At 38.0% G+C, this 26,980-nt stretch overlaps 1 protein-coding gene and 1 long non-coding RNA gene across 3 annotated transcripts; one reads left to right on the forward strand and one right to left on the reverse strand.

The window, feature by feature from the left end:
- Positions 1-2,155: 2,155 nt before the first annotated feature.
- Positions 2,156-26,950, reverse strand: LOC119739698 (tetraspanin-33-like). 2 transcript variants are annotated; one of them, XM_038214719.1, is made up of 8 exons: positions 26,845-26,950; positions 11,879-11,929; positions 9,080-9,319; positions 8,408-8,482; positions 7,368-7,463; positions 6,421-6,606; positions 4,840-4,965; positions 2,156-4,097 (listed from the first exon to the last, which is right to left on the reverse strand). In XM_038214719.1, exons 1-8 carry the CDS (start codon positions 26,875-26,877, stop codon positions 3,996-3,998), a joined length of 909 nt encoding a protein of 302 aa, XP_038070647.1. In that variant the 5' UTR covers positions 26,878-26,950; the 3' UTR covers positions 2,156-3,995. The 2 variants fall into 2 exon arrangements, with proteins under 2 accessions (XP_038070647.1, XP_038070648.1); XM_038214720.1 differs by lacking the exons at positions 2,156-4,097; positions 4,840-4,965; positions 6,421-6,606; ... (2 more) ...; positions 9,080-9,319; positions 11,879-11,929 and adding exons at positions 17,298-18,422; positions 19,237-19,356; positions 20,799-20,984; ... (1 more) ...; positions 23,782-23,856; positions 24,764-24,958 and having other exon boundaries at positions 26,794-26,944.
- LOC119739699 lies at positions 7,066-9,119 on the forward strand. The gene is made up of 3 exons (XR_005272615.1): positions 7,066-7,182; positions 7,334-7,457; positions 8,991-9,119. It is a non-coding gene; the product is annotated as an uncharacterized LOC119739699 (long non-coding RNA).
- Positions 26,951-26,980: the final 30 nt, after the last annotated feature.

The following is a 26,980-nucleotide window of genomic DNA, read 5'->3' on the forward strand; positions in this document are numbered from 1 at the left end:
AACCAAATTTGGCCAAAAATTGACTTTTCTCAAAACAACGCAGAAATACCTCTGGAGACGAGTGGAACATGAATCAATATTCAAACATCCACATTTTGGAAGATCTAGGCATAAATCATCCATTTTGGGGCGAGGAAATACATGTAAATCAAACCGAATTTTGACTGTTTTTACCCAAAACTTTCGGCCAAATTTTCTTTCCAAAGGCACATCTACTCCCAAATCGAATCGGAACGTGATCAGGGTTACTTTAGGCATCTTTCCTGCAAGTTTCAAGGAATTTCATTTTTTGGCCAAAATTGACAAAAAAAACAATGCCTTTACATTTTTAACCAAATTTGGCCAAAAATTGACTTTTCTCAAAACAACGCAGAAATACCTCTGGAGACGAGTGGAACATGAATCAATATTCAAACATCCACATTTTGGCAGATCTAGGCATAAATCATCCATTTTGGGGGGAGGAAATACATGTAAATGAAATCGAATTTTGACTGATTTTACCCAAATTTTCGGCCAAATTTTCTTTTCAAAGGCACATCTGTTCCCAAATCGAATCGGAACGTGATCAGGGTTACTTTGACATCTTTCCTGCAAGTTTCAAGGAATTTCATTTTTTGGCCAAAATTGACAAAAAAAAGGGGGTTAGCCTTACATTTTTAACCAAATTTGGCCAAAAATTGACTTTTCTCAAAACAACGCAGAAATACCTCTGGAGACGAGTGGAACATGAATCAATATTCAAACATCCACATTTTGGCAGATCTAGGTAAAAATCATCCATTTTGGGGGGAGGAAATACATGTAAATAAAACCGAATTTTGACTGTTTTTACCCAAAACTTTCGGCCAAATTTTCTTTCCAAAGGCACATCTGTTCCCAAATCGAATTGGAATGTGTTCAGGGCTACCTAAAGCATCTTTCCTGCAAGTTCAAGGAATTTCATTTTTTGATCATAATTGACCAAAAAAACAATGCCTTTACATTTTTAACCAAATTTGGCCAAAAATTGACTTTTCTCAAAACAACGCAGAAATACCTCTGGAGACGAGTGGAACATGAATCAATATTCAAACATCCACATTTTGGCAGATCTAGGCATAAATCATCCATTTTGGGGGGAGGAAATACATGTAAATGAAATCGAATTTTGACTGATTTTACCCCAAATTTTCGGCCAAATTTTCTTTTCAAAGGCACATCTGTTCCCAAATCGAATCGGAACGTGATCAGGGTTACTTTGACATCTTTCCTGCAAGTTTCAAGGAATTTCATTTTTTGGCCAAAATTGACAAAAAAAAAGGGGGTTAGCCTTACATTTTTAACCAAATTTGGCCAAAAATTGACTTTTCTCAAAACAACGCAGAAATACCTCTGGAGACGAGTGGAACATGAATCAATATTCAAACATCCACATTTTGGCAGATCTAGGTAAAAATCATCCATTTTGGGGGGAGGAAATACATGTAAATAAAACCGAATTTTGACTGTTTTTACCCAAAACTTTCGGCCAAATTTTCTTTCCAAAGGCACATCTGTTCCCAAATCGAATTGGAATGTGTTCAGGGCTACCTAAAGCATCTTTCCTGCAAGTTCAAGGAATTTCATTTTTTGATCATAATTGACCAAAAAACAAGGGGTTAGCCTTACATTTTTAACCAAATTTGGCCAAAAATTGACGTTTCTCAAAACAACGCAGAAATACCTCTGGAGACGAGTGGAACATGAATCAATATTCAAACATCCACATTTTGGCAGATCTAGGCAAAAATCATCCATTTTTGGGGAGGATTAAATATATGTAAATAAAACCAATTTGACTGTTTTTACCTCAATTTTTCGGCCAAATTTTCTTTTCAAAGGCAGATCTGTTCCCAAATCGAATTGGAATGTGTTCAGGGCTAAATTTTATCAAATTTTCTGTTAAACTTATATTTTAACAAAATATCTGTCAAAGTTAGCCGAAAATCGGCTAAAACGGTCACCATCGATGATAAGCACAGATTAATCGCAGTGATTTTCTGTTCACTGGGTGAAAGTGGGTGAACCGATTCTTGTATTGGGGGAGAGCGCGGGTTGAACCACTTTCCATAGAACACAATATGGCATAAGGACGTCAAACAAGTCGGAATATAAAAAACTCGACCCAGTAAAATGAAATTACGGGTAGATATAAGACAAAAGTTGCCATATATGTTTAATATGCCTCAGCAATGAACTCATACATGTATGCTCATTCACTTATTGTGGGGACCACACTCCTGTTGACATTAGTTATGAAGACCAAAGATGCCTTGGGGACACTCAAAAGCCACCAAAGTTTGGCCACAATTCTCGTAACAATAGAAAAGTTCCCCACAAAATGGTTCTGCTAACACGTACGTATGTACAATGTATATATCAAGATGAGCACAGCTACATGTGTATAAAATGCATTCTTAATTCCCGATATTACACCATATAAAACTCCAGGTTGGTGTTTCAGAGTCACGCCAAACCAAATTGTTCAAGTTTTAAATTAAATGCGACGTTTGAAAGTTGCAAGTGACTGCACAAGGAAGATATGGAAAATTGATAACCATCTCGCTGTCTGAAACTAAAATTCTATACGATTGCCTTTGGTGTCTCTAAATACATTTTGGATGGACGTGACTCCCGAACATCAGAGTGAGACATACCTTTAAAAATCTCAAAACTCTTACATTTTATATAAAATAGAAATTGCAAACTATTATAAAAACATACCAGATATATACACATAAGACCCTGCGCTTTAAACTGTAATTCTTCTGCATGTAGGTCAAAATCATCCATTTTGGGGGGAGGAAATACATAACTGACAGATGAAAAATACACATATATAGTGGTGTTGCGTTAATACAAACTCGTTCGGACCTAGCCAAATTGTTTGTTATATCAGAATTTTGTATTCAGAGAAACATCAGTCCCATTCATTGTGCACATACATGCACAGTCAGGACTAAGGCTTCATGTTTGTTATAACCAGAATTTTGTATTAACAGAGTTTGTACTAACGAGATTCAACTGTATATACATCTAATATCTGAACCCAAATTTTAAAAACCAACATTATCGTAACGGATAATATAAACATACTGAAAGCCCCAGTGTAAATGTAAAATGAACAAGCTAAAAAAAAAACTGCGTAAAACTAGTGAATTTCGTTTAACATTTCCGAATATAAACTTTGATACATGTAAGTACACAAATTGAGATAAGATAATAGAAATAAATCGTGTAAATTATTAGATTACAGAGGTTGAAAGACCAAAGGTAGCTTTAAGTACTGCAATACATTATCGTTAAGTACACAATACAGGAATTTGATAAGGCGATAAAATATTTTAAAAAAGTCAACGCTGGAATACTTACTCAGCCAGACTTAGCCAAAAGGTTTGTAATATCGGAATTTGGTATTAAGGAACATCAGTCCCATTCATTGTAGACATAAATGCACATTTGATCTACCAAAGTCACTTAAGGCCGATTCGTGCTCACACGGAAATGCGAATGCTTGTTTGTGACGTAATCACAACTATTTGCCCTAGTTCCAAATTATCAAAATTTGAATACATTTCGACTCTGCCAATTTTGGAGCCATTATTTTGTAAAATGAATACTGTCTTTCAATCTTGGAGTGCGATGACCTTTTAATATGTGACCAGTAAGAAAGAACATGTTGAAGAACGTTTGGGTTGCCATAGTTACCGGCAACTGAATACCTCGGCTACCGGAGGAGCTTTTTTACGCAAAATTGTTGACGCCGCGTTTGTGGTACTTACAAATTATCAAAATTTGAATACATCTCGACTCTGCCAATTTTTGGAGCCATTATTTTGTAAAATGAATACTGTCTTTCAATCTTGGAGTGTGATGACCTTTTAATATGTGACCAGTAAGAAAGAACATGTTGAAGAACGTTTGGGTTGCCATAGTTACGGCAACTGAATACCTCGGCTACCGGAGGAGCTTTTTTACGCAAAATTGTTGATGCCGCGTTTCTTGCACTTATGGTAGCGACTGCACTCTAGCTTAATCTGCTGGTGCAGACGTAAAGCTAACAGCATGACAAGCAACTGTAAAAAGAGAAGGGAAAACAATGGTAAGTTGAGTTAGCTTTTAAAAAAGGTTCTGAAAATGGGATGCGAGGTCTGAGATATGCACCTTTTTCTCTCAGATTAAAAAACAAGGTCCGACTCTGAAAAATCGCATGCCAGTGTCAACAGAGGGCGCCCTTTCAAAACCCCTTTGGAGTTTGAATAGAATAATGAACTAGCAACTTTGGGTTTTTTTGGAAGAAGTGAACTAAGGCCAAAAAAAATTAAGTCTCCGGTTTTTGGTATGCGCGCGCGTCGCCGTAGCCATGCGCGTCGGCAAAATGAAAAAGTTTTTTTTTTCAATAAAAGATGTCGGAAAACTGCCAAACTCACTGGTTTGACTGGAATCCTGCTGCTGCACAATTTTAACGTGTTTTAGATGGGGTTATGATAAAGAAAAAGCTTTATGTGGCCTCTCTGGACTCCCATATATTTGCACTAAGTTTAGTCGGGCACCAATTGCAGTCATCAGCTGACATTTGAAGCAAAAAAAAAAGCCGCGTCGCCGCACCACTTTTTGGGCAAGCTCCATACCAGAAACCGGAGACTTTTTTTTTTTGGCCTAAAGTGTGGGTTTGTACAGGTGTGGGGGTGTCTGGCAAGGAGCCAGGCCAGGGTTGGGTCAGTGGCCAGGGTCTGGGGATGGATGTGGGGGGGGGGGGGGTGGTGGGGAGGTGATGGGGAGGGAGCAGTTGATGGGGAGGGGGGGGGAGGGTCTTACCTGGACTGCAGCCACACTCAAGGCAGTCGGCCCAACAATGTAACTCTTCTGGCTGAGATAGACCAGGAACTTATCCACGCACCCTGCAGTGTGGATCTCGTTTGACACTTTGGCAGGCACCAGGTACTATTACAACAAATGTGTTACAACAAATGTGTTACAACAAATGTGTTACAAGTTCAGTTGTCAGGTGGTTAAGACATCTGCACTTGGGAAAGGAGGTTGTGGGTTCTAATCTCAACCAGGTAGCTTTTGATTTTGTTTTTAATCATAGGCTCTTAGGAAGCATGCGATTATCAGGGATGTATTAAGTGAACTTTGATATATTTACAGGGAAAATTGAGGTCTATAAGAAAAGTACACACATGTATGACACAAATACATTATCTGCCATTTTAAAGGGAATGTACATCATTGGCTTTTGCTGTAATTTTCAGAAATGAACTATTTTGAGGGGTTAGTATAACAGATCAAATATTGTCACACTGACTTGCCGTGTTTGAAGTTTTGTGCTCAAAAAAACTGGAAAAAACCAAGAAAAACAAAAATGTTCAAGTAGTCTGGTTCCCTGACTTCACTAAAGATGAAATGGACCAATTTATAGATGCTGGAAAATTGTAAGGTAATGGAACCAGTCTAACTGGCCTGCACCCGTTCATGAACATGTAACCAATAGCAAACAAAATTTGGACTGAAAAAAAAAATGGTAAATTTGGAGCAGTAGTTGAAAAATAGTTAGGTTTTTCCAACGGTGGTCGGCCGACCACCGTTGGAAATTTATACAAAATACCACTTTTCTTGAAAATGACTTCACACGTGGTGCCATAATTTTACAGGATGATTTAGACTGTAATTTACCAACATCCTAGTAAGGTATTTCGTAAAAAATTGGTAGTTTTGTTTTTCGATGTTTGCAAATGTTGTATATTCTCTTTAATTGGCGATATTCTTTTTGTATGGATTGAGCAAAAACACCCTGTAACACTCAATGCAGGGGCACCAAATACTAAATAGACACTTGAGGCAAGTCTAGTGAAAGTGGTCCCAGAGAGCAGGCGAATTGACTCACAATTGCTATTCACTGGACGTCTTTTCATGCACGTCAAGTAACCAGAGTTTTTTGTTTGCCCGTTAAAAAATAGAAATGTCTTCTTGCTTATAAATCCACAGATCGTCTGTGGAAAAAGGTAGACAGGATTTTGCCTGGCCATCCGCCCTCCACAAAGTTGAAAGGGGGGGGAGGGTTCCACCATCTTCAGACAGGCCCGGGGACATCGTTAGAAGCAGACAATAATGAACACTATCGAACAATAGGTGGTGCCCTTTGTCCCTGCCGACCAATTAAAACACAATGTTTTTTTTCGACAGGCAAATTTCGCCACCCTGATTTTGCTTCCTAATCTCTAGCCCATCGCAATCTGACACTCTGTACCCCCCTGGTACAGAGCATATACACTATAGCCCATACTGCCCTGCCCTCAGTAAACAAGTGATGGGGAGTCAGTCAGTCAGCAAACAGGACACTTTGCTTGCCCTTCCGGACCTGCAGAAAGACAAATTACCAAAAGCGATTCAAATCACCTGTTCCCTAGTGAAGAGCCCACACTGTGTATTGATGATATTTGGATCCCCGTTAGCATCCTCCGTTTTCATACAGCATGAGTACGGTACTCCACATTTCTCTCGGCTGGGGTTTTCTTCTGTGCAGTCGAAGTAGCGATTCAGAGACCAGTCTTTGTACCCTCCATCGCCACCACAACACTCCAACTGCAAGATTCACACAAACCAGACAAAATAAAAGCCTGTATTTTTTTTGTATTTTTTTTTTAAATACAACCTTCGAAGTTTACCTTTGTTTCCATTGATTTTATTTACATGTACAAGTTTGGAATTGCTATGTTAAGGGCCTTTTTGGGTTTTTAGGCTAATAAAATTGTCCATATTCCTGACCCAAACTGTGATGTCATCCTAGCAAGCCCGCGGGAACGGGGGGTGCTGTGGTGCTGCAGCACCCCAACTTTTTGGATTGGGGTGCTGGAATATATGCTTCAGCACCCCCTACTTCCGGGTAAAAGGTGTTCCAGCCAGCAGACTGTTCAACGACGATGAAATTGCACCACTACGCTATACATTATGCTTGCTCTACAAATATCTCCTTCGTTTTGTTCGTTTCTAGTTTTGCCGCGGCTAAGTGCGGCGCTTCTAACGTCTAGCACAAAAATATCTGTAAAATATCCAGAAGAGGTATTTTCTAAATCTTCAGGCAGTGCAGAATCTACTGTATCTAAAATCATGACGTCTATAATACTTCAGCAATGATGGAAGTCGAAAAATCAAACACATGTATGTTTTTTTTTCTTGTTTAAAAAAAAAAATAAATAAATAAATAAAAAAAAAAAAAAACCTGCTTTGGCCAGTATGGAATGGCTTACAAGCCCAACCATTTTGACCCAAAGCCTGACCAAAAAACTTTCTGTACATTTCTCTATTCTAGAAAAATCCACAATGTCCGTCTACAGTGGTCTTACCGTTCTTTGTGCAAAGTCGATGAAATTGGTCAAATCCAAGTCCGTCCTGTACTGAGCAATGGAGCGCTCCACGATCTCATCCACAGTTAGGTAAAACTGAAAATGGTGAAACATTAACATAAGGAGAATATGAAGAAATTTCCAACAAATGCAAAAAAACGCCATTTTGTTACTGTTTAGAATCGTTCTCTCTCCTGGTTGCCTGGTTTTATAAGGTTCAACACAATCTAATAAGCAGATAATAAAGTGAAAAATAACAGCATTGCTGTTGAAACCCCTCAGCCAGAGTCAAGTTATCATCCAGAAATCATTCACCTCTAACTCAGCATGGTGACCTTGACCTTTGACCTTTTGACCCCAAAACCAATCCCAACTTGCCTACTCCCAAGGGCAACCCCCTACCAAAGTTAGACACCAAAATCTCATTTCTATCTCAAGTTATCATCTGGGCACCATTTACCTTTAACTCACCATGGTGACCTTGACCTTTCACCTTTTGACCTCAAAACCAATCCCAACTTGCCTACTCCTAAGGGAAACCCCCTTCCGAAGTTACAATCCCAAACAACATTTCTAACTCAAGTTATCATCCGGAAACTAAGCTGCCCGGACAGACGGACGGACGGATGCCGTAGGCGATGACAATATACCCCTCGAGCCTCTCGGCTGAGGGGTAAAAATGAATGTTAGAAACAGCTGTTATATTGTTTTTATTCTTTAAACTATGATAAACATGCATTTTTTTTCTCACTTTTTTCCAATGGATTTACACTGTATTTCTTTTTTCTTTTTGGTGGGGGGGGGGTGCCTAACCATCCCTCCACCTGCAAAAAAAGGAAACTTATACAGGGTGAGTAAAGAAAAGCAGAACCAAATTCCCAAAAACTATATTTAAAAAAATATGTAGCACCAAAAATAATAATGACTGGAAAGCCAATTTCATAAGGTATATGAAATATATTTTCTGGGGTTTGGGTTCCGCTTTTTTTTACTCACCCTGTACAGTCAAGCATTAATGTGGAAAAGTAATGACAACTCACTGCGCGACTGTAGTCAAATGCCAGGGTTCCTGCCGATCCTTCCAGTATGATGATAAGGAACATGAACAAAAGGAACTACAAAATTATAACGAAAAACAAATACACAAATCATTAAAAAGCAGTATGAACAATTCAATGATGCCTTGTTAACCTTTTTACACTCTGATATCAATTTGTTTAAGTGGTGATGATGAAAATGATAAGCAGTAAATGGTATGATTTTCATGGATTTCAGGAAACTTTGCAGTCTAATACTAACTAAACATCATGTGCGACGGAGAAAATTATAACTGGTCAATTCTCCATCACATGGCAGGCAATATTTTGGGGCCGCTAGCACAAGGGAATGCACACACTCCAATTTTTTTGCACATTAACATTTGCTTAACTGGACAACCGTATTTCTACAAAGAAATGTAAAAATAAGAGGGGCGCCATGCAAATGGTCTTTTTAAGAACATAGGGCCTTTGAAAGTAGAGAAGTTGTTTGCTAAACTGATATAATAATACAATATATAATTTTGGCAACTTTTTTGTGCTTGATGTTCGTGAAAATACTGATTTTATGTCTTCACTATGCTAGGGGACTGGTACGACCGTCCAAAGTCGAAATGCGAATAAAAGCGGGAAGTGTAGTGCCCCAGTTGCTGGGTCTACTGTTACCCAACTTACAAACAACAGTAGACAGCAGTTCTCTCTGAGAGCTCCCAGGAAGCCAGTGAAACCCAGGATGAAGCTGACACTACCCGTGACGATGAGAACGATTGAAGACCCGGTGAAGATGTCCTGCTGGTTAGACTTGATGTGCGTGGAGTTCTGGCTCTCAATCACGGCCCAGATTTGGATGTGATTGGTGTTCTGTCTCTCAATCAAGGCCCAGACGCCGATGATAATGAGACCGATAGAAAACACCTGAAATGGGGGAGTAGATATGACATTCGGGCGATTCACAATGCAGTGCGCCACCAAGAGTTTGCCAATTGGAGAGTCAATTTTTCAAGTTTACGGTCGACAAAACATGGCCCCTTTGAATTAGTGTCTGCAGACAATTTGAGAATTTTTTATAGATTGGGGCATAGCATTCTGCCGCCTTACAAAAAACACCATTATTGATAAAGAGAAAAGAAAAGGGCAAACAGATACTCGAATCAAAACCTTACGAAACTACTGACTGGAAAAACTAACAATTTTAAATGTCCCGCGCTGCAAATTTGTCGACCATCTCCCACAATGCACTGGGAAACTGTTCAAAAATTACCAAAAAAGTGTCATTTTGTTGAGAGAAGTCTCCTTTAGGTTGACAGTGTCATTTTTTAGGAATAATACAAATTCTTGATTTTAATTTGATCGAATCAAAACAGGGGCCCTACACTACCTAGCCCCACATGTAAGGCCTCCGTATTGCTGCGCTATACGAAATACGGAGGCCACACAAGTGGGGCTATACACTACCAAAAAGTACCATGACTAGGCCTGATGAGTGCAATTTGAGTCCCCCGCGCAAGTTTAAACCTGCGCGCACGCAAGTTTAAACTTGCGCGTGCATTAATTTCCTTGCTACAAATTGCGCACGCAAGTTTAAACTTGCGCGCTACATAGTTTTTCCCCATGCACGCAAAGCCGCTAAACTAATTTTTTTTCCTGGTAAACTCAGGCAGATATGTAACATTATTTTTAAAGCAGATTTTTCTCCGATTAATAGCCCCACTGTGCTTCGTGAGACAATGCCTTTTTTGAAACATTTTATTAACAGTATTATGCTAATGAGGTTGACTGTGTAGAGGATCAGAGATAAGGGGTGGTAATACGATCAATTTATGTACTTAATTTGCATCACGAAGTGTATTATTGTTTATGGCTCATTAGGATTTTTGTTTAATAAACAACATATTTATTCATTAATTCAAATTAATTGATTAAATTAATAATTTAAATTAATTAATTAAATCTTTAATAAATTTATTTACTTTTTTATAATTACCATTTTGCATAGCGTTTTTAAGTTAAAGCATGTAAATATTAAGATAAATGATTGAGCCTGCAAATGAAATAATTGTTAAAGTAATAAATTACATTAATTAATTAAATTCGTAATGAGTTCATTAATTTTTTTTTCAAATTATGCATTTTTTAAGACTTACACAGCACTCGGAATCTTATGCAAAGTATTTTTAAAAACAAAATGAATTATTGTACCATCCAATTTATTAATTGCTAAATTAATTAAATTAGTATTTTTTTTAAAGAATAAGGCCGAATAAAAAAAATTGTTTCTCGTCAAGGGTTTTTGAAAAAAGGGAGGAAGCAGGGCTTTTTAGTTTTTATTTTTTTCAAGATGGCCGCCATTTAAAAATTTCCTGCAACCATTGGTGTTCCACTGTTCAAAGACACTTTTAAAAATGAAAGACAAGTTTGTCAGGAGAACTGAACATATTTACAGTGTCATTTAGAGTTGTATTGGTATTGGTATTTATTTTCCGATGAATTTGTGGACTTTTTCGGTGTTTTTTTACTACATTTTTCAAAAATAAATGGAATGATCTTATCCAAAGAACATCGCAATGATTCGTTGGACATTAGTGCATAAAGCAGTTGGGAACGGAAGAATTACTTCTTTCTTTAGAATTTTTTTTTATGCATCTAAATTTATTAAATTTATATAGGCCTATACACATACATATTTTCTTTATAACAAAAAAACCCTTATTTTATGCGTCTAAATTTATTAATTTTATATACATATACACGTTTGCGTATGAAATTTGATCCATGGCTTCTTTTTGAGTATTGTTTTAATTTTAAAATAAATCAACCCCTTTCTTTACTTCATTCATTCATTTTTATTTTGCCAATATACATGAAACGCACGTCGTACTCGCGTACGTTGGAGTTATTAAACAGCGAACAACCGAACGTTGTTAATCGTCCAATCACAACATGGCAACAAGGCTACGGCTATTGCGCAGTAATTTGCGTGCTTCGGGAGTCCCTCGCGCAAGTTTAAACTTGCGTGCACAGGTTTAAACTTGAGTGGGGGACTCAAATTGCGCTCGATAGGCCTAGGGCTAGGCCTACACGATCACCGAAAAAAAGGCCTGGCAATTAGTGGCATGTTGAAAAACAACACGAAAACATGCTTGAGCCTTGAGGAACATGCCAAATTTAGTTTAAAAAAAAGTTCAGTGACCTCCCACAACCACAGATTTTAATCATAACAATTTATAGCAATGTCCATCATGTTCATGTTCTTTTTTCCAAATTGTGACTAGGCCTACTCACGTTCACGGGTCTAACTCAATTCTACCTCAGTACTAGTACTATAACTATACTACTAAAGTACTAGTACTAGTACTAGAGATTGGCTGTCCGGAAAGTGGGCCACGGCACGGTTGGTAGAATATCAACTTTCACCGACTGTGGGCGATAAATTATATTCAATTCAATTAAGTGTTTCCAAAAAAAAATACTTACCCATAATAAGAAGTTGAGGACGAAAAGTGTATACTTAATACACGGATTGATGTGACTTTTGGCCAAACTTGCCATTTTGGAGCCGGAATCTAAAGATCTTGTCGACAGAAAAATGATACGCTATGGTTCCCGTTTTACTTAATAGCAACAGCTATAGCATGCACAAATTAATAAGCGGCGCTATTATATAGGATCTTTGATATTAACATTAAGGCATACCTAACATTAATCGCAGCGAACCCGGAACCGGACCCACGTCACCGGGTGAAAGTGGGTCAACCGATTCTTTCAATGGGGGAAAGCGTGGGTTGAACCACATTCCACATAACACAATGGCATAAGGACGTCAAATAAGTCGGATTAAAAACTCGACCCAGTAAAATTAAAAAACGGGTAAAAATAAGACAAAAGTTGCCATATATGTTTAACATGCCTCAGCAATACAGACATTTATTTGCTGGTTCCAGTGGCGGTTCTATGGGGGGCTAGGGAGGGTTTTAGCCCTCCCAAAGTTCTGTCTACCCCCCCCCCCCCAATTCCATTACAAAAAATGCACTAGCAAAATGTAAGAATTTGACGTACATTGGAACGGTCTCCCCCTAAAATGAGAAGGGTGCATTTTTTACACTTTTTGTTAATATAGCGTGCCTGATTGTAGGATTTTATCAGCGCTCCCCATTGAAAATATGGCACGAGCCCCCCCCCCCCTCCCCCTCCCCGTCCCTCCTCCTCCCCCACTAGAGGCCCTAAGTGTCCGGAGAAAATAAGCTGTCTACATTTCAGCACGCCTCCCTGAAAAAAAAATTCTGGATCCACCTTGCTTGCCCCCACCCCCCCCCCCCAAAAAAAAAATTGGCTCTAGAACCGCGCCTGGCTGTTTCATCATTGAACAATTTGTAATGGGTCGTTATTCATTTATTCAACTATATTGTGAAGTTTCCAGTATGTACGCAATGCATTAATTTCTATCAACAACGGTTGATGTGTAGCACCAAGCTATATTCCCCAAACATTTTGGAGGATTGATAAATTTTACTTTCAAATTTTCAATGACACATGACCAAAAAGCTACATTTGTATTAAAACTAAGCTTCAGATGTATATAGTGTAATGTAGATACGTTTGTACGATATTGTGTAGGGAATGATCATACCCGTATATATTTGTTAACGTTTGTTACAGTGCAACCGAGAAACCTATTTTAACGCGTTCCGTGTGTTTATTGTGCCGTGCGAGTTGCATGTTTTTTTTATGAGATACTGAAGGTATACGTTACCCCGCATCGAATGGATCCGTCTTAAAGTTTTTAACCAATAACGTATTCCCGCGTAGACTTTCCGCAGCCACTTACAACATTAAAACTAGGCGTAGTCGAGTCGCAAAAACCCCATCCCATACGTTTTGTACATAGGCCATGGTAATTGTTATATAAATCTTAATCGTTGAACAACAGATCGTATTGTATTGAACCAAATGCAGCGTTTAGGACTTTTTCCATGTTGTGAAGTGAGTGAATTTTGTTGAGAGAGGGAGAAGACATTTTAGACCTGATCGAGAGACGATCTAGAGTGAAGATGGGAGAGAGAGTGATCGTGTTTGCCAGACCGGTTTCAGCTTGCCTTGCACCTGAAATCTGATTACAGCAGATTTAGATTTTGGATCAGTTTGATCCTGCGGGAAAACGGAAAGTTCAGTTCCGTTTCCCCGAATTTGGCAAATCCAGGCCAAATTCTAGCGTCATAGTGTCCCGGTCATCTTGACATCACATAGCAACCGTTCACCTCCCCAGGTATTCGCACAGCTAAATTACCGTAAGTGTTGATCTATTGAGTTTTGTATAAATCTTTATTAACGGAGTGATCTTTAAGATTGATGAAGTTGATTTTGAAATGAAGATTGGATTGATCTTTAAAAGTTATTATTTACTAGCATGATTTTGAAACGACCAAAAGAAGTCAAAGATCGTAAAAATGTAGAATTTGGATCAGTAACAACAAATCTTGAATTTGACGTTAAGAATTAGTTTGAACATGAGAATTAGGATTGAAGAGTTTGATAACGGAAAAGTCAGCTATTATGATTGAGAATTTCGAAGTAAGGATTTTAGGAATCGGGATTTTAGTATACCTACATGAGATATTTCTTGAGGATTTGGAAAGCAAACCAGATCATGTCGAGATGGTAGGGATGTATGAATTTATGTATTACGAGAAAACTCGAAAGGTTTTGGATCTTATATTTATTTTAGATGGCCATATTGAGTGATCCGTCGGCAGTAACACCGACTGGAGAGGAGTCTACCATTGACTAGCAGCAGCCGTAGACATTGAAGCAAGATACTGATGTAGCGTGTATGCAGACCAGTCCTGGGCAACTTGTGGCTCAGCATCAGTTTGGAGAGTATCAAAAATAAGTTTTATTAAATCTGTGAATCACACGAAATAAGTACAACCGGTGCAGTTTGGAAAACTTAGCGTAACACAGAAAAACAAGTTCTTAATATAATTGAAATTAGTTTGTGAACGAATAAGAATACACCGGAGAGAAACCAAGCATTTAACCATTTGATAATTGTTGGAAATAATAATTTTGAGTTGAAGTGAACTGACGTGAAGATAAGAGTTTTATCGACTTCAATTGAAATTAGAGGAATTGAATTGTAAGATCTATTTGCTGTGTATATGTAAAGAAGTTGTGAAGTTTTTTTTTTTTTAAGTATAATTGAAGAAAGTAAGAAGTTGTTTTATTCCCGTCTTTCATTGTCTGTTGGTGTGTCCATAGGATCCGGGGTTACCATTCCTCTTATACATACAAAAGATATAATTTAGCCAAATTCTGGAGTGGTGACAACGTTAAAAGTCATTCTGCATTGTGATTTTCTTTTACATTATTTATTTAATACTTCATTTCTTCATTTATTTAAATAGTGTAGAAGATGCTGGATAAACTTATTAAAGAAAGAGACCGACACAAGTTGTCGTCTTGCAAAGTTCTTTATTTGCTACTCTGTCTACTGATTTCAGAAGTGCACTACATACATGTATACGCATTTTCTACTAGTGCACAGCCACAATCACGCATACATAAAAAAAAAACAATTTTGTGGACACATATGGAACCAGACCTTATTGATGATTTGAAAATTTAGTAATTACAAAACTGTTGAAATAAAGGACAACCGATCTGAAACAGACTTGCCGCATGACACCAATTTTTAATATTTGTCAAAGCAGTCAAATAAATTTTGTTCAGAATTTGAGGGTGTTAACGACTGACATTGTGTTTTGATAAAGAAAAAAAAAACTAAATCAACGTTTGAAATATCACCTTTCGGACTGATGCAATTAAGCCAAGACGATACATGATTGAGGGTGTGCAAATATAAAGCAGCATGAAAAAGTCCATGAATTAATATTCCCCCTTTATTATAAATGTAAGCAGTGCTTCTTGAGGCAAAGTATCACCATGTACATGTACACATGTATACTCATTCCTTCATTGTGGGGACCACACACCTGTTGAATGATAGTTACCGGTATGAGGACCAAAAATGCCTTGTGGACAGTTAAAAGTTCCCAAAACTCTGGCCACAATTTTCCTAACAATAGAAAAGTTCCCCACACAACGGTTCTGCTAACACGTACATGTACAATGTATATATCAAGCGAGCAAGGTACAGCAGAACTACATGTGTATAAAAATGCATTCTTAATTCCCGATATTACACCATATAAAACTCCAGGTTGGTGTTGCAGAGTCACGTCAAACCAAACTGTTCAAAGTTTTGAATTAAATTTGATGTTTGAAAGTTGCAAGTGACTGCACAAGAAAGATATGGAAAATTGATAACGTCTACGGATCAATTTGGGTGTCTCTAAATACATTTTGGATGGACATGACTACGGAACGTTAGAGTGAACATACCTTAAAAATATCACTACTCTTACATTTTATATAAAATAGAAATTGGAAACTATTATAAAAACATACCAGATATATACACATAAAACCCTGCACTTTAAACTTTAATTCTTAAAAGAGTACAAATCTACATGTAGATACATTGGCTGAACATAACTGAAAGATGAAAAATACATCCAAAATCTGAACCCAAATTAATAAAACCCCATTATTGTAATGAATAATATAAACATACTGAAAGCCCCAGTGGAAATGTAAAATGAACAAGCTAAAAAAAGAACTGCTTGAAACTAGTAAATTTCGTTTAACATTTCCGAATATAAACTTTGATACATGTAAGTACACAAATTGAGATAAGATAATAAAAATAAACCGTGTAAATTATTAGATTACAGAGGTTGAAAGACCAAAGGTAACTTTAAGTACTGCAATACATTATCATTAAGTACACAATATGGGAAATTGATAAGGCGATAAAATATGAAAAAGTCAATGCTGGAATACTAACTGCTGAAAGACATTACGGTAAAATACACGTACAGTCGACTCTTGTTAATACAAACTCAGCAAGACTTAGTCAAAATGTTTGTTATATCCAAATTTTGTACTAAGAGAAGCGTAAGTCCCATTCAGTGTGCACATAAATGCACAGTCGGGACCAAGGCTTCATGTTTGCTTTAACCAGAATTTGTATTAAAAGTGTTTGTATTAATGAGAGTCAACTGTGTTGCGATACACTGCGTATGATTTTGTAAAAGTACGACAAATGTCCAAGCTTGAATGTCCAAGCTTGAACCCACTACATGTACCTCCTGCTTTCAAGTTCGAATGTCTTAACCTTGAACAACTGAGCAAGCCAGTACTGGCCATCTGGTTTCAAAACCATAACTAATAGGTACATGTAGTTCAGATTAAAGCTATAGTCAATCATTTGTAATTAGTGCATTTTGTTCGTTTGAAGCAACAAAAGTGTTCAAAATCTAATGAAGGATACTGAACAACTTACTTGATGAAGTTTCAGCTCAGCTTCAGCTTCATATTCCGAGAAAAACAGTATTCTAGGATCTCAATTTAAAATCAAAAGTTGCTAAATCATGTTTCGAATTGTTTTGAATTGCAGCTTTACGCGATGTCGCGCACTGATCCGACGAATTATAGCAACCGCGCGCGCCTGTGCGTCGTTCCAATGCTTGTGCGCGCTGCGCCGAATAACAAAACGAACAACTAATTTAAATTTTCCTACGGTCCGTTGGAAATGCCTTCTTTCGTTGATTTCTTCAAAATGAGCGCTTGCCAGAAAGGACAATTTCACAGGGAGTTTAGTCCCCTTACTATCTTTCAACCAGTATGTTTTTCAACAATAATTACGCCATTTACTTTTTTTGATAGCTGCAAATGATGGACTCGGGCTTTAAGAAACATGTAAAGGTAAGCTAGAGGTCGCGACCTAGTCCAAGTCCGGACCTTGGGAGCTTGTTACAGTATTTTTTTTTTTTCTCTTCACAAGTAAAGAGATGTCAGTAACTGGAAAAAACTGATATAAATTTACATCACTTGATCCAAAACAGTTCACAGAGGTACTTGTAGCAACAAAATATTGAAAGACGGGAGGTTTAGAACTATGATACATAATGCATGCAGCCGATGAACGGCAAATGTTGAAAGACAGAAGATAATATAAATGTAAATATAAATGTAATAAATGTTGAAAGGCAGTTGGTGTACATACAAAATCAATTTGATATTTTAAAAAGTGAAAAAGTCTGGCATCATGAGGTATTAGAAGACCGAAGAACCCAACAAAGGAAGTATTTACTGAACGTCCACAAATACAGAAAACGACTTCAAACTCGCTGACAGATTTAGGCCAACTGTTGTGACTTTAAAGTAAGTTTGATCCCGAAATAATATCTCAATAAAATCCTAAACCTTCTAGGGTATTTTGGCCTGAAATAAGATCTTCCAAACAAGACACAATAGGTCAACTCACCCCCCCCCCCCCAGCAGCCTCCAAGGCTGCCCACCACAGAGTTGCCAGTTTATGCAATGGCATTGACTGTCCAACACAACAAGGTCCCACAGAATGTTATACCTGTTGCAGTGCAGGGTATGGCGGTCCAGAAATCTTTTCACAAAATAGTTTCTTTTGCGAAAAAAATGGAGATACACAAGAATTTATCTCTACATTGAATTGAAGTTATTTAGCATTTTTTTCAACATTTTAGGGGAGAGCACTTTTCAATATCTGATCTACCCAAGTCACTTAAGGCCGATTCGCGCTCATACGGAAATACGAATGCTTGTTTGTGACGTAATCACAACTATTTGCCCTAGTACCAAACTATCAAAATTTGAATACATCTCGACTCTGCCAATATTTGGAGCCATTATTTTGTAACATGAAAACTGTCTTTCAATCTTGCAATGCGACCAATAAGAATAAACATGTGCTGAAGAACGTTTGGGTTGCTATACATGTAGTTACCGGCAACTGAATACCTCGGCTACCAGAGGAGCATTTTTACGCAAAATTGTTGATGCCGCGTTTCTTGCACTCATGGTAGCGGCTGCACTCTTGCTCAATCTGCCTGCACAGAAGGAAAGCTAACAGCATGACAAGCAACTGTAAAAAAGAGAAGGAAAAACAATGGTTAGTTGAGTTAGCTTTTTAAAAAAGGTTCTGAAAAATGGGGTGAGAGGTCTGAGATATGCACCTTTTTCTCTCAGATTAAAAAACAAGGTCCGACTCTGAAAAATCTCATGCCAGTGTCAACAGATGGCGCTCTTTCAAAACCTCACTGGAGTTTAAATAGAAAAAATCTCCAAGTCCTGTAGATGGAGTTGGATAATGCTAGTCAAATGAACAGGAACAAACAAATCTGACATGTCACTCTTTTACCACAGAAACTGATCATCCCGGAATTCAGCAATTTCTTTGTAAATATAGAGAGCATGCATAATTTTCGCGGTCCTAAGAATGCCAAAAAATCCTGGGGCCAATGTTATGAAGCTGTAAGCACAGACAGTATTTGCTCAATCGAATCAGGGCAGGTTACCAGCTAAAAACTTATTAAATGTTTATGGCTTGTAAGTGGTTCTCCGCTACATTTTGCTTAGCACACAAGTTTGACGGGCAGTATTTTCTGCTTACTAAACCACGAAACTGGGCACTGGTCAAGTAGGTTTAAGCGAAAGTTCCATGCGTATTTTTTCCTCCAGCGATACAAGTCTTTTGGTTTTTTTTTTTTGAGAAATGAACTAAAGTGTGGGTTTTTGCTGGTGTGGGGGTGTCTGGCAAGGAGCCAGGCCAGGGTTGGGCCGGTGGCCAGGGTCTGGGGATGGATGTGGGGGGGGGGGGGGGGGGGGGGGGGGGAGGGTGGTGGGGAGGTTGATTGGGGAGGGAGCAGTGGATGGGGGGGGGGGGGGAAGGGTCTTACCTGGAATGCAGCCACACCGAAGACAGTCAGCCCAACAATGTAACTCTTCTGGTTGACATAGACCAGGAACTTATCCACGCACCCTGCAGTGTAGATCTGGCCTGACACATCGGCAGGCACCTGAAAAATTTTTACAACAAATGTGTTAAAACTGTGCTTCACTACATGTACGTCTCTTTTTTTTTTATCTGCAAGACACAGTTCAGTTGTCAGGTGGTTATCTGCACTTGGGAAAGGAGGTCGTGGGTTCTAATCTCACCCAAGTAGCTTTCAATTTTTTTTTATCATAGACTCCTAGGAAGCATGTGATTATAAGGGAGGCAAGTGAACTTTGATATATTTACAGGGAAAATTGAGGTCTACAAGAAAAGTACGCACATGTATGGCACAAATATATTATCTCCCATTGGGAAAGCCTGAAATCCTGTAACTGCAGGACTAATACCACTTTGTTATTAACCCTAACTCTCTAGGCCTTTTTGCTAGGATGTAGCCTCAATCCGGCAAAATACTCCAATTGGCCTCATGGAAAAATGGCATATAGCCTCAATCCTGCAAATTCCTTCATTATTTCTTGAATATGGTCCGTGGAGGGGTGACCACTGCCCGAATCCTGCAAAATCCTGTGGCAGTGACTGTCAATAGGCTGAGGCACAGGCAGTGACATCCTGGGGCAGTGCGGAGGATGTCAAGTATAATCAAGGACTAAATTTATGCACGGCTGAGCATAAACAACACAAGGTCCGGCCCAAGACCTTGACACAGTGCGTACTCCGAAATCAGCAACGCTTTTTGGCCATGTAACCTCAATCCTGCAAATTCCTCCAATTTTCAAAAAGGATTTTGGAGGATTCAGGGCGGTTAGGGTTAAAGTTTTGAGTTTTGAATACATAAAAATGAAAGATGCCAATTGTTTTTCCTTAACCCCCCCCCCAAAAAAAACACTTTTATTCCACAATTTGTATACTTTAAAAAAAAAAAATGTTTAGTAGACATAACAAAGATTGCAAATTTCAATAAATCTGAAAATCTGAAAATCACGTCCATTTGGGTTTTTGCCATAGAGCTATATTAAATTACTAGAGCGCTAACTTCGTGTACAAAGTAATGCCTGCTGGGCACATCCATGTTTGTGCACAAACCTATGGAGACCTAGAAATTTTGTACAGCTTTTGTAAGGCTATTTGCATATCTGCGTTTGTATTCCATACCGGTGCGTTATCGAAGCTGATAGGCCCAAAACCAAAACGCACGATCAGCAAATGAGCGTGTCATTTTGCTCTACGTAAACAGCGCAACGTGTGCGCGTATTCACTGCAGAATGCGGTTCAATGACGTTCAATGACGCGCTTAAGTTGTTTTCCGTATGTTCTACTTGCGCGTTGCATGTAGAGTACACTTTTAAAATTCAATCCATCCGAATTCATTATGTTCTACAAACACGCATATAAATTCAAAATGTCTGCGCCAAGAGCAGCTTCAAAGCGTCTCCGCGTGCAGAATGACAAGTTAGCGCTCTAGTAATTCAATATAGCTCTATGGTTTTTGCATTTTAACTCTACCATGTTCTGAGTGCCGAACCCGCACTGTGTGTTGATGATTTCTGAACCCCCGTTAGCATCCTTCGTTTCGACACAGCATGAGTACGGTACTCCACATCGCTCTGGGCTGGGGTTGGTCTCGTTGCAGTTGAAGTAGCGATTCAGAGACCAGTCATTGTACCCTTTGTCGCCACCGCAACACTCCAACTGCAAGATTCACACAAACCAGACAAAATAAAAGCCTGTATTATTATTATTTTTTTTTTTTTAATACAACCTTTCAAGTGTACCTTTGTTTCAATTGATTTTATTTACATGTACAATTTTTTTGAATTGCCATGTTAAGGGCCTTTTTGGTTTTTAATAAAAAATTTAAAAAATTTTGGCTAATAAAATTGTCCATATTCCTGAACCAAACTGTGGTGTCATCCTAGGCAGAGACTCCAGCGAACAGTTGCTTCAGCATCAAACCTTGCAAGAATTTGGGGGTTGTTTGCGTGGTAAAATTTCTGTTTTTAGGTATTTCAGTTCAGTTCAGTTTATTTTTTTTCCACTTATTCACTTCATTGGAAATAACAGTCCATGTACATGTCATTATGAAACTTTGATTAAAGGGAATATACAACATTTGCAAACATCGAAAAATAAAACTACCAAGTTTTTGCGAAATACCTTAATAGGATGTTGGTAAATGACAGTCTAAAGCATCCTGTAAAATTATGGCACCTGGTATACTGTCATTTTCAAGAAAAGTGGTATTTTTGTATCAATTTCCAATGCTGATCGGCCGATCAGCGTTGGAAACAACTGGCTTTTTTTCAAATACTGGCCCCAATTGACCATCGCACTTGTTTGCAATCGATTACAAACCTATGAACGGGTACGAGCCAGCTAGACTGGTTCCCTGACCTTACAATTCCCCAATGTATGTAAACTGCTCTGTTTCTTCTTATATGGAGTCAGGGAACCAGACTACAGGAAAATGATCGTTTTTCTTGGTTTTTATAGCATTTTCGAACCCAAAACCTCCAAAAAGTCAGTGTAACTATATTTGCTTTATATTTCCAACCCCCCAATCCCATCCATTTCTGAAAATTACAGCAAAAGCAAATGATGTATATTCCCTTTAAGCAACAAGTGGAGGAGGTTTCGAAGAAAGCAAAGCTTGTAACCGAAGATCCCCTTAAATTGTGTACTGACATACATTGAAAATGGCATATGAATTGTAATGAGCATACTGACCGGAACGTCGAGTTTATACCTCTGGTTCTTTTCAGAACCATTCTCTTAGTTGAGAAATTATTCGCACATGGTGTTTCCGCAAACCTTTCTTTTTTTAGTATATCCACCATGCAAAGCCTCAAATCTTACTCACATATACAAGAACAAATATACAAAGACAAGGGCAAATTTGTGGAGAAGACGGAATAGCAAACTAAATGTTGAAAATATTTTAAGTTGAAAATTTCCTCTTTTTTTTTAAAAAAATCTTGTTTAAACAAAAAAAAACAACTCAAAACCTGCTTGGGCCAGTAAGGAATGGTTTACAAGCCCAAGAGGCAAGTACAGAAAACCTTGCACCCTAAAGTCTGACCCAAAACTTTGTGTACATTTCTCTATTCTAGAAAAATCCACAATGTCTGTCTACAGTGGTCTTACCGTTCTTTGAGCAAAGTCGATGAAATTGGTCAAATCCAAGTCCGTCCTGTACTGAGCGATGGAGCGCTCCACGATCTCATCCACAGTTGTATAAAACTGAAAAAGGTAAAACATTAACATAAGGAGAATATGAAGCAATTTCCAACAAACGCGAAAAACGCCATTTTGTTACCGCTTAGAATTCTGCTGTCTCCTGGCTGCCTGGTTTGATAAAGTTCAACACAATTTAATAAGCAGATAACAAAGTGAAAAATGAATGTTAGACAGCTGCTATATTGTTTTTATTCTTTAAACTTTGATAAACGTGCAATTTTTTTCTCACTTTTTTCCCAATGGATATACACTGTATTTCTTTTTTTCTTTTCTTTTTTTGGTGGGGGGGGGGGGGGGTTTGGGGATGCCTAACCATCCATCCACCTGCAAAAAAGGAAACTAATACATGTACAGGATGAGTCAAAAATAGCGGAACCCAAACCCCAAAATTATGTTTCATATTTAAAAAAATATGTAGCACCAAAAATAATGACTGGAAAGCCATTTCATAAGGTACTTTTAGATGAAAAAAATGACTGAAATTAGTCAATCCGTTCCGAAAAAAAAAGCACTATTTAAACACAATGACCCAAAAACTTGTCTCGTCCAAAGAAATGCGATATTTCAAGAATCGTCGTCGCAATTGTCTCCAAACATCACCAGGGATAAAATCTCAGTTTAAACGTTAAAAATATTCAACAGAATCCCTTTGAAAGCCTGTCCTTTAAAGAGTAGATTTTATAAATCATATTGTTTGCCTAACCAGGGTTGTTAATAAAGATATTGTGTACTACAGTTGGTGACAGTTGTTGAAACAAATATTCTGTGTCATTTCCTTCATTGTTCCAAAACAGTAAAAACACACAATAAATTGTTTTTTTTGGATGAGACAGGTTTAGGGTCATTGTGTTTAAATGGTGATATTCTTTGAACGGTTTGTTCAATTTCAGTAATTTTTTTTGCATCAAAAAGTAGCTTATGAAAATAGCTTTCCATTCAATTATTATTTTTGGTGCTACACATTTTTTAACCCTAACTCCCTAGGCCTTTTTGCTAGGATGTAGCCTCAATCCTGCAAAATCCTCCAATTGGCCTCATGGAAAAATAGCATATAGTCTCAATCCTGCAAATTCCTCCATTATTTCTTGAATATGGTCCATGGAGGGGTGACCACTGCCTGAATCCTGCAAAATCCTCCGGCTATGACTGTCAATAGGCTGAGGCAGAGGCAGTGACATCCTAGAGCAGTGCGGAGGATTTTTACTCACCCGGTACAGTCAAGCATTAATGTGGAAAAGTAATGAAAACTCACACTGCCACTGTAGACAAATGCCAGGATTCCTGCCACTACTTCAAGTATGAAGATAAGGAACATGAACAAATAGAACTGCAAAATTAAACGAAAAATAAATATACAAATCATTAAAAAAGCAGTATGAACAATTCAATGATGATTTGAAACTCGGTATGCATAGAGCAACTCATCATGAACATACCCAAGAAATTTCATGACTATAGGTCAAAGGGTTATGGAATTATGGCTAATTAATTATTCATATGTACGAATGGTAATTCTGCTCTGTATACACAACGAATATGGGAACATTCAGCTTTCACGGCGCATAGCGCCGGAAAATCTTTCGCTGCGCGGCAACCCTCGGTCCGATTTTTATATTTTTGGTATCAAAAGATGCGCAAGGCTCGAGGCTAAATAGTCATAACAGCTCCGGTCGCAAATTTTTTTTTGTTTTTTGTACGGCTATCACGGGAAAAGTCGAGGGGCGCCCCCCCCCCCCTCGGCCCTTTTAGGGTTAAGTTGTGATGATGAAAATGATAAGCAGTAAATGGTATGATTTTCACGGATTTCAGGAAGCTTTGCAGTCTTATACTAAACATCACGTGTGGCAGAACATGTTATAACTGGACAACCGTATTTTTACAAACAAACGTAAAAATAATAGGGGCGCCATGCAAATGGTGTTTTTGAGAATAGGGCCTTTGAAAGTAAAGACGGTTGTTTGCTCAACTGATATAATAGCATCAATTCAGTGAGAATGATTAAAATCTTGACATGTTGAGAAGCCAGTATAGTAAGCGCTTTAAGGTATTTTTGTCAAGTCTTTGCCGTGATTTTGGCAACTTTTTTTAGCTTGATGTTTGTGAAAATACAGACAACCTACAGTGTATTTTATGTCTTCACTTCGCTGGGGCGCTTGTACGACCGACCAAAGTCAAAATTCGAATAAAAGGGGAGTTCTAGCGCCCCAGTTGCTGGGTCTAAAAACCCAACTTACAAACATCAGCAGACAGCAGTTTTCTCTGAGCGCTCCCAGGAAGCCAGTGAAACCCAGGATGAAGCAGACACTACCCACGACGATGAGAACGATTGAAGATTCGGTGAAGACGTCCAGGTAAGACTGGATGTGCACGGTGTTCTGTCTCTCAATCAAGGCCCAGATGCCGATGATGATGAGAACGATAGAAAACACCTGAAATGGGGGAGTAGATACATGTATGAAATTGAAAATGATTGGAAATAATAAAAGGACCGACTGAGCTTTCTTAAGTTAGGAGAGCCAGATTGTTGCCAAATTTCACCTTTTTATGAATACTAAAAAAAGATTTACTTAGTTGAAAGGCATTATACTAGGATCATGGTTTGCTTTTCCTTCATTTTGTTCATTTCCAATAATAACACCACTCAAAATCCAAAGAAGAATGGTAAAAACCTAACCTGTTGAAGCTTCAACTCAGTGGATATTGCCTTTTTTCGAAAAAACAGTGAAAAACTATGCACAACCTTTTGATCATGAAGCACATTTTTGTTATATTTCCAATGGTCTGTCAACTGACTGATCGTTGGAAATCACCCACACTTCTTGATTTCGTCTAAAGCCAGACGGAACAATTTCACAGGATGTTTAGTACCGGTACCAACAGTACGATCTCTAATCCAAATCAGTGTTTTGAAATTAATAATTGGCTAGGTTACTTTAGGGATAAATGCAAGTGCCTTTTAATAGTTTAATAAAAGTTTGGAAAAAATGTTGCAACCTGACGCCACTTTTTTCTTCATATATCATCTCAATGAAGGTCATTCATTGCAAAAATAAAAGACATGAATCTGGGACTGAGAAATATTTCCAATTTGGTTAGGAAATACTTAGAAAATTTTCCTGACTCTCCATAGACTTAATTTCTCCATTGTTTGTACACAACTGCTGAAGTGGCGTCAGGTTGCAACATTTTTTCCAAAAGGTTTCATCTTCAGACACAGCATTGCAATAAAAAACTAACATAACAATGACATTTTGTACAGGTGCTGTCAAGGATATATAAAAGTATGGCAGTGGATATTTTGCCGGAGACGGCAAACCTTTAGTAAACGTTAGTTTGCCGGATATGCACTGAACATGCGCAGTTACTGTTTTTTGGTACTTAAACATTTTCCGGTGACAAATTTTAGTCTGGCTCCATGCCAATATTATCGTTGTAACCTCGTATTCACAAGATGGGATTCAGACCATTTTATAATTTCGGACTTTATTTCCCCTTTTAAAAAAAATCCTCCAGAGCCACAAATCTGAAAAAGAAAATGTAATACTCTGCAATAAAATGTTTGAGACATGTTAAAATAATAAAAGAAGAATATTCTTATTTATTTGGGGATGGGAAAAAAAACTTTAAATGTGGCGGGGATCGGGATCGAACCCGAGTCATCCCGCTCACTAGAGCCTTTGCTTAACCATTACACCAAACATGCTACACAACTTTTGGTGGGAATTTAATACATCTTATAATTCAGCCCTATCTTAAAGAGTACAGCCCGTTAGTTTGCCGTCATTACCTCCGGCAAAATATCCACTATCTAAAAGTATACTGTTCATCCAGACCCATGTGTAATAATGTAGAGTTAAAATTACACGAGTTTCAGTTAAATAATGGACGTGCCAACTAGCTGGGGGAAAAAGGCCTGGCATGTTGAAAAATAAAACGAAAATATGCTAGAGGAACATTCCTAATTTAGTTTTAAAAAGTAGGTTCATGACCTCCCATAACCACAGATTTTAATAACAATTAGCAATGTTCATCATGTTCATGTTCTTTTTTTCCAAATTGTGACTACAGATTGGCTGTCCGGAAAGTGGGCCACAATTGGTACAATATTAGACCCGTGAACGTGGCGTAGTTTACAAGCCACATTCACGGTAGTAGGCCTACAGTCATCAGTGCAGTACATGTACAATATCATTATCAACTTTCACCGACTGTGGGCGATAAATTATATTCATTCAATTAAGTGTTTCTAAAAAAAAATACTTACCCATAATAAAAAGTTGAGGACGAAAAGTGTATACTTAATACACGGATTGATGTGAGTTTTGGCCAAGTCTCTGCCTTCGTTCATTTTGGAGCCGGAATCTAAGATCTTGTCGACAGAAAAAGGATACGCTACATGTACTCGTCGCTAGTTTTTTTTCCCGTTTTCTATTTTGACTCCACCCAACCTC

The sequence above is a fragment of the Patiria miniata genome, unplaced genomic scaffold, assembly GCF_015706575.1.
Source record: "Patiria miniata isolate m_02_andy unplaced genomic scaffold, ASM1570657v1 HiC_scaffold_4, whole genome shotgun sequence".
Classification (NCBI taxonomy): domain Eukaryota; kingdom Metazoa; phylum Echinodermata; class Asteroidea; order Valvatida; family Asterinidae; genus Patiria; species Patiria miniata.

What these genes read in the sequence shown, in the direction of transcription:
- LOC119739698 (XM_038214719.1), bottom strand. Translation starts at nt 26,877, where the DNA reads ATGAACGAAGGCAGAGACTTGGCCAAAACTCAC. An exon ending in GAGACTTGGCCAAAACTCAC is followed by an intron (nt 11,930 to 26,844) that starts ATCAATCCGTGT and finishes GCCAAAAGTCAC; the next exon opens with ATCAATCCGTGTATTAAGTA. An exon ending in TGAGTGTGGCTGCAGTCCAG is followed by an intron (nt 4,098 to 4,839) that starts GTAAGACCCTCC and finishes CTCTTTTTACAG; the next exon opens with TTGCTTGTCATGCTGTTAGC.